The sequence below is a fragment of the Fulmarus glacialis genome, unplaced genomic scaffold (assembly GCF_000690835.1).
Source record: "Fulmarus glacialis isolate BGI_N327 unplaced genomic scaffold, ASM69083v1 scaffold27820, whole genome shotgun sequence".
Taxonomy (NCBI): Eukaryota; Metazoa; Chordata; class Aves; order Procellariiformes; family Procellariidae; genus Fulmarus; species Fulmarus glacialis.
Window position 1 is genome coordinate 63 of NW_009188699.1, and position 12,277 is coordinate 12,339.

General features: G+C 38.2%; 1 protein-coding gene across 1 annotated transcript; it reads left to right on the top strand.

Moving 5' to 3' along the window:
• Positions 1-3,631: 3,631 nt before the first annotated feature.
• LOC104071886 lies at positions 3,632-11,461 on the top strand (the record flags this gene model as incomplete). The annotated part of the gene is made up of 10 exons (XM_009579589.1): positions 3,632-3,671; positions 4,889-4,951; positions 6,381-6,503; positions 6,866-7,021; positions 7,662-7,715; positions 7,981-8,198; positions 9,027-9,103; positions 10,072-10,158; positions 11,036-11,143; positions 11,340-11,461. Coding segments are annotated over exons 3-10 (923 nt in total), but the record flags the coding sequence as incomplete, so codon positions are not given.
• Between the last annotated feature and the right edge of the window lie 816 nt (positions 11,462-12,277).

The window sequence follows — 12,277 nt, forward strand, 5'->3', positions numbered from 1 at the left end:
ATCTCTGGTGCCTCGAGCACTGTTGTTATTGTGAATAACAATAGCTGTTATCATTAGGTAGGTCTTTCAAGGGGGGTCCCACCAGAGGAATGCCAGCTTTTATCCCTTTTTTCTTCGGTTTTTGTTTTGTTTTTTTTTCCTCATATTCCCACCTCCTTGTTTTTAGGGTTCTCTCAGCTCCGGATGGAAACTGCAATGTTTTTTGAGCTGCTGACTGCAGTAAGGGTTGAACGTTTCTGTCCCTAGCATAACTTAATCAACATAGATGAAGAGTTTGTGTCTTGAAGAAGTCTTTTTCTTCCCTTCCTGAGGAAAGGACCTTCAGAGTGGGAGCTATCCTTGTGTCCTATTAGCTGCCAAGTAGTTCCTTTCCTTTGGAGTTCAATAACCATGGGGCCATCAAAACGAGAAGAGGAAGAGCAGAGCATAATCCTGATCAGCGATGATGAAGCTGAGAGCACGCTTGGGAATTCAGTTCTGTTAGTAGACCCATTGGGTAAGTACTGTTCTCTTGCTATTGATGAAGTTCTGTAAAGAACTTTTGAAATAAGCTGAAGTAAAATGTTATGTGATGTGCTTGAAATGTTTTTCCGCTGCTAGGAAAACAAAGTACTTCAAAAATAAATAAAACCAGGAAGAAGTACCATTGTTTCATAACTTTTGGGATTTCTTTGATGGCACTAATTACCTTAAAGGATACTGTTGTGTAGTTTCAAAATATTGCAAACCTAGCTGAGACTAGGCCTTTTCAATGTCAGTTGGATCCTTTTTGATTAAATTACCTCTGTTTTGATAGTGCGTGGAAGTTTTTTGTCCTGGGCCAGTGTACCATCCTTATTGGCGCCATATGAAATCATCAGAAAATTTGTGCCTTATAGTGTTTTTAAAAAACAAGTGTCAATAGCTGGTTGAATTTGTAGTGAAGTTGTAGTTACCTTTATACTGATTTACACTGCATATTCTCTTTTCTACAGAGAAGTCTGCCCTGGAAGAGGAGAAATCTGAAGAAGTTGTGGATGAGGAATGTGAACTAATGGTTACTTTCTGTAAACAAGCAAAAGTGATGCCTCATGCAAGATACGACTGTACGATACACCCATTTGAGTATGTTCAGTGACGTGGAGATTAATATGGGGTTTCATTTTCCACACTTAGTCCACCTTGTCAAGTAACCTTGTTAGCTTTTTAACATCCAAAAGCAGAAGTAGAGTTGGAGAAGCATGTAATTTTTTTCATAAATAACATTCTGTTTTTCAACTCTGTAGGCGAATGGAATGTGATACGTGCTCACCCCTTGGAAAAAATGCTGATATCTGTAATCAGTGCTACTGCTACATTTGTGATAAACTAGCTTCTGAGGTAAGAAGAGCTGTAATCAAGAAATGCACAACTTTGCCTAGACTAAATTACTCAACAGTCTTTTTAAAAGAAATCCCTCTCAAGCACACTAAAAGAATAAATGATACATGAAATCTGATTATTTTAACAGTTTCTCTCCTAAATGATGATATCTGTCTGCTTCACAATGCTACTAAAAATGTGGTCACTGGCTGGGTTTATTTCTAGTAGTCCAGCCAGTTGTCGGAGTAGACATTCACTTGATGTAAGCAAATGTACCTCGTGTTTGCTTTAGGCACACAGTGTATTTCATGGAATCAAATTACTAAATCAGACTGCTTCTCACTGCACTAGAGAAATGTCAAGCTTTTAGACTGTCCTAATCTAGAGTGAGGGAGTGGGTGAGTTGGGATAATTGGGTGTGTGGCGTTTATTTGTGTTTTTCTCAGAATTCAGGAAACTTTGAACTGTGAGCAAAGTTGGGGTGAGCATGCAAAGACAGCGCTCTGTTACCAGTTTACAGTGGGGAGGGTGCCAGCTCTAAGTGTCTCTGTAAGGTATTCAGGAATGGCGGTAAATTACTATGGGCTTTTTTGGTTTGGTTTGGGTTTTTGTTAGCCATGATATTAAGTTATTGCCGTATTGGCCTCTTGCCCTAACTATCAAAATACTTCACTGTGGCTTTGCCTACGTGTGTAAAGGATGAAATGAACTTCACTCAGAGGAACTAGTTTTTGATTTGCTCAACTGGAGGAAAAAAAACCACACCAAAAAAAACCCTTCCCTGTTTTTCACATTTTACAAAATAGTGCCAGAATTGGACAACCCCTTCCCTCTGTCACTGCAATGCACACAACAAAAGCAAATTCTGGAAGGACCAGCGTGACTTTGCCTTGGCTGGTGTTCTTGTAATGTTCAATTTGGAGCTCACAGATATAGACGCAGACCTTCGGCATGGTGGTAAGCGTTATGCTCTCATACTGTCCTGGGAGACCTGTGGCTCACTGTGATTACTCAGTCTGTGGCTTGATGGACATCTTGTCTGGTCCACAACTCTCCTTGTGAAGGCTCAGTGAATTTTTAAGGTAGCAGCTACTCTCTTTCTGGGCCATGCTCAGACCAGACACAGGTCTGCAGGTCCAGTTTGTGTACTTTCCTGCTTTCCTCCTCTGGAAGAAGCAAGAAAGCGTTCCTGGCCAATAAGACTGGGTGTAACTTGCTAAATATTTTACGTGGGGTACTTATGATTGTCTTTCTGTTTCTTTTAGTTTTGAAAAAATAAATATAAAAAATTGCACTAAGAGTTTCACATCTGTCTGCTCTCTTAGGAAGTCTTCTAATAAAATTTATCCAGGAACTTTCTGTGGAATATAATAAGTATCTGATTGGAGAAAGAATGCCTCCCACACAACATGAATGCTTTTGCCTCCCAAAATTGCCTCCTGGGCAATGCAATATCTGCAGATCACGCAACATGGAGATTGTATACAAGTAAGTGACAACAGAACTCAGCTACTAGCAGTACATACTGGTCAGTGCAGGTTTGATTTCCTTTAGTCAAGTGATAATCGGAATCACGGCACCTGATATAGCAGAAACATAGTTGAGAGAACTTACTTGGCCAGTGAGCTATTAAATTGCACTTGGATGTAGTTTAAACATCCCCTTAAATACATCTTTAAATACATCTTAAATGCATCTCTTAGTGATATATTAAGACACTTGATAATCTCCCTTATAATTATAACCTGGGAAACCATGAAAGTAAAGCCTGTATTTTTACTAATTTGTTTTCTGGGATGGGGTTCAGCTTTTACTCGATGGTATGTGCCTTTAAAATGCTTAAAGTGTGTAGTTTAAACATCCCCTTAAATACGTCTTTAAATACATCTTAAATATATCTCTTAGTGATATACTAAGACACTTGATAATATCCCTTATAATTATAACCTGGGAAAGCATGAAAGTAAAGCCCGTATTTTTACTAATTTGTTTTTTGGGATGGGGTTCAGCTTTTACTTGATGGTATGTGCCTTTAAAATGCTTAAAGTAATGGTTATGCAAATACCTTTTCACTATGTTATAGACGCTTTTCAAGGAAAGACAAGTCAATTTGCTCTCAAACTGTGGAATGGTTATAACTGCCATTTGTTTACAAAGTACATCATTGCAGACACTTTATCTTATAGACTACTTAACTTTCTTAGGTATTCTGGAGTTTTTGCGCTGGTAACAAGATTTTTAAATCAGGCAGAAAGAGAGAGTCCTAAAGCTGCTGCTGTCATGTTTCTGGGAGCAGCTAAAGAGATAGCACTTCATAAAGACCCTGCTTTGTAAGTATCCAGTTCTACATCTAGTGTGTAATCTTCATTTGCTCCTCAAAGGGAGGAGACTAAGTGAGAGAGTTCTGGTTTTCCATTTATTAAGAGTAAGGACAGTGTTAAGATCTCAGCCCTGGCTGCAGCACAGTGAGAGGAAAATGAGTACACCTGAGGGAGAAATGAGATTGGTTATGGGGAGGGATTTTGGGGAAAAGAGAAGGTTAAAGGTTGGATGTGAGAGGAAGAAGTTAAGTGGGATTGAGTCATGAGGAGGGGAGATGATCTCCAACAAGGGGAAGGAATTTGAGATGGGAACTGGGAGGAGGGAGGGTGACAGACAGCAGATGGTGGCAGGTGGGGTTAATTCCCCAGGAGAAGGTACAGGGGCAGGGGAGCTTTCCTGAGTGGAGAGTGCATTGTGTGAAGAAACATCTGCGTCTGAACTGGAAGGAAGGGAGGATGTGTGGTTCCTTGGGTAATAAGTTTTAGATGCCTCCCATAAGTCTGGAGGCTGACCTGTCAGCTGGGAGGACTGCATAGTAAATAAATAAAAACAGAGTTTAAATACTTAAGTCTTTACTACTTGTGCTGTTTATTTTCTTGTTTATATCATGGCTCTTTCATGCTTGATTACTGTCTAGCCTGAGCAAGGTTGCAGAGCTTTGCTTTGTAAAACCTAAATATTTTTGGGGGCTTAAATTCAAGGCTTTTTATAAAGGAGAAGTAAACGTGGTCTGGGTTGGTTCGACAGGCCAGAAACAGCAGCTCCTCTGCAATTCTTTCTGAGGAACTGTCAAGGTTTGCAAGGAGCAGGCTGGATACGTTATTTGGGTAGGTCTCTCTTTGTACCCTTATGAGTCCCACAGCATTCACTGTAGTTACATGGGATGATGATATACAGCCCTTCAGAGGCCCTGTAAAAGCAAAGATGTGCCCGTGATGGTCCAATACAGCAGGTTAGAAGGTTTAGTACTGCTTTATTCTCCTTGGGTCGGGAGGGGGGAGGTATGCTTCAGTTGGTTAAGTACTGCTGTAAAACAGTGTTAATTCTAGAATGTGTTGTACACTTTGAGCACTTGTTTTATCTGTTTGGAATAATTTTTATTAGTATGATAGCTCCCAATGCTTTTTAAGAAAAAAGTGTTTTCTTAAACAGTTGAGTATAGAGAATGGGAAAAGGCAGGAAAACAAGCCAAAAATTAATTAGTGGTTTTTTCCTCCCCTCTTAGAAGCTGGCAGAACCTTGGTCATACTGCTTCATTAAAGATTGCTGTCCCTTGTCTGTTGCAAAGGTAAGACTTGTCTTATCATGTGATGAGACGGCAATGGGATGGTTGCTGGCTGCAAACTTTCTGCTTGCATTTAAAATGCATTTCAAGTGACTTTTATTCAAAGGCATAAAGAGTAAAAGTGAATGCTTTAGCTCTTAAAAGCCGAAAGTAAACTTACACAGGTGTATAATCTGATGGTTCTGTAGCATCAGGAACTCCTTATCAGGGAACATGACCCCACTGTACTGTCTTAGGTGGTGTTTGAGCAAGAGTAGCCTGCTGCTGCCTGCCTGTAGACTGCAGATGGGTAGGGACAGGCAGAAGAATACAAACAATAACACGCACCGGTCAGACTAACAAGCAGGGACCCCAGCATGCTATCAGGTTCTACGGTTGTACACTACAAATCAGGATTTTTAGAAGCCCTGCTGAGTATTAGTTCCTTTCTGTGAAGGAGAGGGGCAATACCTGCCTTATTTAGAGCCACATAAACATTCAAACCCTTCTTTGTGGCCTTAAAGGAGAATAACTCAATGGGGGACTCAAAGCCAAGAAGATGGATTAGTTTTTGACTGTCGTCTAGGACTGTTCTGTGAGGCCAGACCAGAAGGTGGTGTCAGGTAGCTACTTGTGGTTATTAAGCCAAAGAGTAAATAGTGTCTGTTAAAGATCAAAACAGCAGCCTTGTAGTACTCCACTGGGATGGAGTAGTCAGGGATGTAACATAGTAAAGTTCCCCCAGAGGCTGATGAATGAGGTCATCTAGCTCACTTGGCTTAATTCATTTCTCATTTTAGCTTTATATTTCACCTTTAACCCGAAATTCACTTGCAACAGAAGGTTAATGAATTAAGAATTAACTTTTTTCAGGAGCACTCAAAAACAATTATATATTCTCACCTCTTATTTGAAACTAATGACAGGTATAACCTAAATCCTATATCAGTTTTCATTTTAAATTACTATTCTTGAATTTTTTCATTTCTTACTTTAAAAGAACAGGAAAAGGAATTTTTTGCCTCCCTCCCCCAACTTTAAAAGAGTAAATTCTTCTTTGTATCAGTGTGTTTTCAGTTAAGACAAAAATGGTTTCACTAGCTGTGAAGCTACCAGGAGCTCAGGTTGATCAGGTTGCTTATCGGGTTCATCGTATGTTACAGCAGTGTTTCTCGCACATACTCACTGGGGATCTTTGTTTTAAAACTTAAGATCACAGAACCTTGGTTTCACTGGTGTTTAAAAATAATAACAAAAGAGCAATACTGTTATTCACTACAAATCTTAAAGCACAAATTTAAGTATAGATCCAAACTGTCTGACATTTAACAGAAAAAAACCCAAAACTTCTGTAGAATAGTTTCCCATAGGATTAAAAAAAAAAAGCAACAACTTAATAGTAATTCATCTGATTTTAAGAAATTTTTCTTTTTCTTTTCTTTTCAAAACATAGGATCACAACACAACTTCAGAGGATGCTGGTGTTGTGTGACTTTCCAAAAAATTTGTATGAAAAGTTTGTTAATTTTTTTCAGTCCATCTCACTTCCATGTCACTGTTTTGGCTTCTCAAATAGGTATGTTCTTTGTTTTTTGTTTACAGAATATATTTTTATACAGTTGCTTGTTTTGAAAACAGCTATATAGAATGGTTCTTTCAGTGACAGTGTTAGGTGTGAGCATTTTATAGGAAGATTTCAGTATTAGCTGCTTTGTATTTGTCCTGTCCTTACAGGAAAAGTTGTTGTTTGATGCTATGGCTAAGTTGTTGTCCATATAGCTTTTTTCTTTCTTTTTTTTTTTCTTGTTTTTTTCCCCCCAGAAGTGAGCTGTAAATTTCAAAATGTTTTATTAGAAAATCTTCATGTTACTTAAGGGAAACAAATTGTGGTGTACAAACAAAACATGGTTAAAAATTACTTTATTTTTGTACTTTCAGCTTGAATGTTGTGCCATGGGACCATGTATTACTGACCACTGTTTTAAAAGGCCAGAACATCACTGGTCAAAGAACACAGAAAGGAAGAAAAGTATTTCTGTGGGAAACACTCCCTGTTATAGAGGCTCGAGTGGAGAAATTGGTAGACAAAAAGAAGTAAGATTGGTTTGTTTTGGATTTTTCATTTTATGAACTCAACTGTTACATTTTGCATGGTATTGACTGCAGTATAGTGTTTTCCTAACATCTGTGGGAGTTTTGTATAATGGGGAAACATACAAAACAAAGACATATTTTGAAGCTGTTCATGCCCATTACTTATCAACAAGGCCAGTAGGTTTTTGAAGTTTTTCAAAGCAGAATCAAGCCCTTTGAACACTTCAGGACGAGAAGAGAAGCTGAAGTGGATAATTTCTTTGTTTCCATAACCCTAGTAAGTTTTAGATGTTGATGTTTAAAACAAATTCTGTTCATCAACGGCTGACTAGATGGAAGACAGCAAAAAAGTGCGTTGTGGTTTCTGGGTCTTCAGAAGTCTGTATTCAAAAGAATACAGTCCACTTAAAGAACCTCCTGTTTCATTTTGCCAGAGTACAGAGATAATCTGTGGATAGCTTCTTGGAACTTATTTCCAACTGTCTCTTTCTGCCAGTTGTATTTCTGTCCCATTGTGCAATGTCTCTTGTGTGGGAAGACCTACTGTTTTGCTTCATTAATTGTAGTAAATGTTTGATTGACCTGTATATAGCTTTGCACTTCCTTCCTCTTCCTGCTTACCCTCTTTTTTTATCCCCAGCTATAAAGAAGTTGTTCGCTACCTGAGAGCTGTGAAATGCAATGATACCAAAGGGTAAATGGCTTTTTTTTTTAAAATTGTTTCTTTCCTTAAGATTGTGTCCCAGTCTGTGTTTTGTCAATGTGTAATAAACTGGCAGATCAAAAAGCAGTCGGATTTTGGTAGCTGTTTGCTAAGTGAAAGTAATACTGCATTGCAACTAATTTCTGCCTTATTGGATGTAACTTACTAGTGGTCAAGCATAATCAGATCTATACATATGTATTGTAAAACTTTCATGTTAATGAAAATCAAATATTCATTTCTTCCTTCTTTCCAGGTTAAGAGACCTTCGAGATAAAATCCCATTCTATTTGTGTAAAACTGGAGACTTCCTTGATGCTGCGCATTCGCTGTTGTTTCCCGTCAATAGCCTCGCCTGCTGTACTGCCTGCCGGATAACACCTTTTCAGTTTGAGGTCTACCTGAAGATGTTCAGAACAGGCAGTGTCCCCACTGGAAACGTTATGCTAGACTCTGGGCCCTGGATTACAGTTGGCAAGTGTGATTTCTTTTGATTACATATGTTTAGAACCTTACTTAATTACAGCTTTTCCTTTTTCATTAGATCTAGTAACATTCTGAGGGACTCTGAACCCAATTATAAATTGTCCGGACTAAAGCACAGTACATAACGCTAGGCAGGAAGAATGTCTTTATATTTGAGCATGAATTTGTTTAGTACACTTCACAAAGTGCTAGTTTTGTCAGCTGTGAAGTTGTTTTTGCTGAAAGCAACCTATTAAAAAAAAAACAAAGCTCTCTATTACATCATGGCACTACCAATGGCAGTGTGTAACTTAGCATTATGGTGTGTCTCAGCCTTGACCTTGAGAATAAAAGCTTCCTGATGGAAAGGGTTTCATGATCAGAATTACATTGTCATTAGTTTAGCCACTGCTAACTGTGATCACCTGTCTTGGTGCGTGCTACTTGTCAAGGTGTATTCTGAAATGAAAGACTTATTGTGGAGATGTTCAACTACTAGTAGAATTCTTAGATGTATCAGATACTGATAGTGTGTGTTGCACTGTACTGTGGCATGAGGTACATAATGAAGACTTTGTTCTGGGTTACCTGCTGTGATGGCTTAGTCTAAATTGTATTCAGCTCTTTGCAGCTTTCTGGAATAGCATTTTACAGTTGATGTTGTTTTTCTATTCAGAACCTACAAAAAATCGTAAAATATCTGTAGACACTCATTTGTCCCTTTTTGTTAGGTTTCTGTAGAAACATATCTGTAACTAAGTTAATATCTTGTTTGTGTTCACACTCTGTAGTTATTCAGGGAATATAAGATACGTTTTGGATTTTTTCTTCTTGCAGGGTCTCCCTTGAAAGATGGTGTTCTAATTAAGCAGGCGCTCAAACTCCTTTACAGCAACGTGTCGCTATACAGGAATGTGAGTCTGTATTAAAACTGTGTTTGTGTGGCCCGCTGAGTGTTTCTTTATATGTTCTGGTTTCGGCTGGGATAGAGTTAATTTTCTTCCAAGTAGCTGGTATAGTGCAGTCTGCCAGGTTAAACCACAATAGTATATTACCTGTTTTGTCCAGTTACTTCTCTAATGCAAGAATTTACTATCAGAACCCTTTTCTCTCTGAATATTTCACACCTCTGTGAGCGGATTTGACTTTGTAAACAAATGTTCTGCCATGTTTCAGCCTAAATGCTGGAGTTCCCTCATCATGGTTTTGGGTAGTAGCAGTTTGCTGGAAAAAAGCGGGCACCTACATCCCCTATCCCTGAAAGAGCCACCGCTTGACTTCCAAAAGGTAACTGAAACAATACTGTGAAGTGAAAGAATCTCTTGCCTTGGTTTTATACAAGACTTCGTTTGATGTGGGCATTGGCTCGTTCTTCTAAATACTAAGATTAACTTTACAGTGCCTCATCAAATACTCTTGTGGTATGTGCCAAATGTGACACTTTGCAGAATGTTGTGATTCAGGAGTGTTAAATGCACAGTAAACAGATTAACTCTGCTTGCAGCTCAATGCCTAATACTGATTCTATATCTTTTTCTTTTAATGTTGAGATGGATCAGATAACAAAATGGATAGGAAAGCAGTTTTAGAAAAATGTGTTCAGATAGTCCTAAAGAGTCAGTATCTGGGTATTTTCTTCACAAGAACAGAACTAACTGTCTGCTAAGTGTAGTAGGTTAAAATGAGGAGGTTATGTGATATGGTTTGGTTAGTGCTGTAGAGCCTCAACTTTCCTTGAGTGTGATGTTGAAGAGTCAACCTCATCTGTAAAAATGCTGAAAAAATAAGTAAAAGCACATTAAAGAACCATCTTGGGCACTGGTTGATGTCTGTAGCATGTCTGGACACCCTTTTTACTTGTGACTCACTACTTCTATTGCAGGGAGTGCTCGCTGCCAGTGGCAGCCTTTTGGAGGAACTGAAGGCAAAAATTAATGTTTCTTTACCACCTGCTATTTTTTCTCCTCATGTAAGTGTGCACATGGCAATAAGGAAATTTACCATTTGCTTTATTGTGCTTGAAGATACAGTAGTATTGAAAACAGTTGGGTTATTATGAAAAGCTTTTAAGAAGGGGCTTGAAGATTTTTTTGGGGGGAATCAGCATAAGACTGTTCTTAGCACAGTCTAAAGGCTAGAGCAGATACCTGAAGGTAGGAAAACTATTAAGGTCTGTTCTTGTCTGACACCATCTTCAACCTAGGACAAGTCTTACTTCATCACTGTCCAAATTTATGCATTATAAAGTGGGAGGGTTGTAATAATTGATTCTGTCTTAACTTCTCACAGGGTAATCTTGTATTGTTTGATTCGAACTGGAGACTATCCTTTGAGACTTGATAGTGTGTTTGTCTCAAAACTTGGAATAGCCCAGAATTTCTAAACTTGTTTTGAATGATGGTTTCAAGTATAGTGAAACATGTTTAAAGATTGCTTGAAATGTATTCTATATTATATACAGTCAATACATCTAAGGAGCTATCTTATTCCTTTTTACTTCTTTTGAGGAAATTACGTTTAGCTTACTCTCCAAATATGTGAGAGTACTGGGCCAGAAATTTTTTTCCCTTTAATTCTACTTCTACTTCTGTGACGGTGTGAGACTTCATGTTTCTGTGAGGACTTTGAGAGCACCAGGTGAAACATGCTATATAAATAGAAGTACCTGTTCTATTGCCCCTTATTTTGGTCTTTGTAAGATCCTTGTGGATGTCATGTCTGACATCCAACCTGTCTGACTGGAATGGTAGTAACTTAGTGCTGATTTGACTGGACACAATATACAAGTAGTGGGGAAACTGGGCTTTTAAATAAATGCCTCTTCTTGTTGATATCTCTTCCTCTAGTTGCACCATGAGGCTTGTCTTATTCTCGCAGTACAAGCGGTACAACAGATGCTTTTTTGTGATCTTCCGTACTTGACTTCCTTCTTAGAGATAGCCCTGGCTTTTGGGGTGAGTCCTAGATACTGATTTCTATTCTAAGTGATTAAAATGATATTTAAAATCTCTGTAACACCAACTTGGATATTTTAGGCACTTTTAACTTGATTTTGTTCCCCTTTAGCTTTGCTGACCTCTAATTTATACTGTTTTTTAATAAATTATTGGGAATTAGGTTAAATCACTGGTCTTATTTTGTCTCTTCTAGAATAACTTTTGGGCTCTGAGGCTGTTATTGGACCATCTTTCCTATGAAGAACATGTTCTCCATGGCATTGTCAATCTGATTTTGAGAGATCTAAATCGTCAGAAAGCAACAATGCTAAAACTGTGAGTAAACACTTGCTCCCTGAAGTTGTCTGTTTATGGAAACAGTAAGAGCAGTCCCGCAGCAGTAATGTTAAGCAGAGATATAATTCTTAGCTCTCTGAAACCAGTGTTTTGGGTAAGTCAAGAATGCAAATAAGATGCTAGGAATCAACAGGAAAGTTGTCTCTGTTGAACAGCTGTGTTCTGTTTCCTGGTTTTATATTGCTTAGGTGGCAAAACCTTGGTCCCCAGTACGTGGGTGAATTCCTTTGCCTGTTCCTGACATGCAGACATAAGAAGATGCAATCCATTGGCCTGTTCACTCTGAATATTATTACAGAAAACCTGCATGTGTAAGTGTGAATCTTCATCATAGCCAAATAGAAAATCATTATCTGTTGCAACACTGATGGTAGTTTTCTCTTAATTAACAGTCTTAATTCACAATTCATTCTTGTGTTTTTTATTCTTCCCTGGTATTAGCAGTGGTAAAGATACTGAACACAATGTTCTGAGTAGATTTGAAATTGTTCTATGTTACCTGTTGCAACCAAATGGCCTTCTCACTTCCCAGTGCCCAATGTTATGAAAAACATGTTTTCTGCTCTTGGCAACCCTGACCAGTCATCAAGATTACATATGGTACAGTCTAGTTCTATTACTTAAATATCATTGTCATTAACAACAACCAAAAAACCTTAATTAGGACTTACAGCAAAGTAGTTACTGGACTCTAAGGAGGCATAATACTGCATAAAACTTTATTTAGAGAAAATAGTTAAAAGTAGCTCAAAATGTGTATTATTGTGTGTCTACAAGAATACAATGGGTGTACAG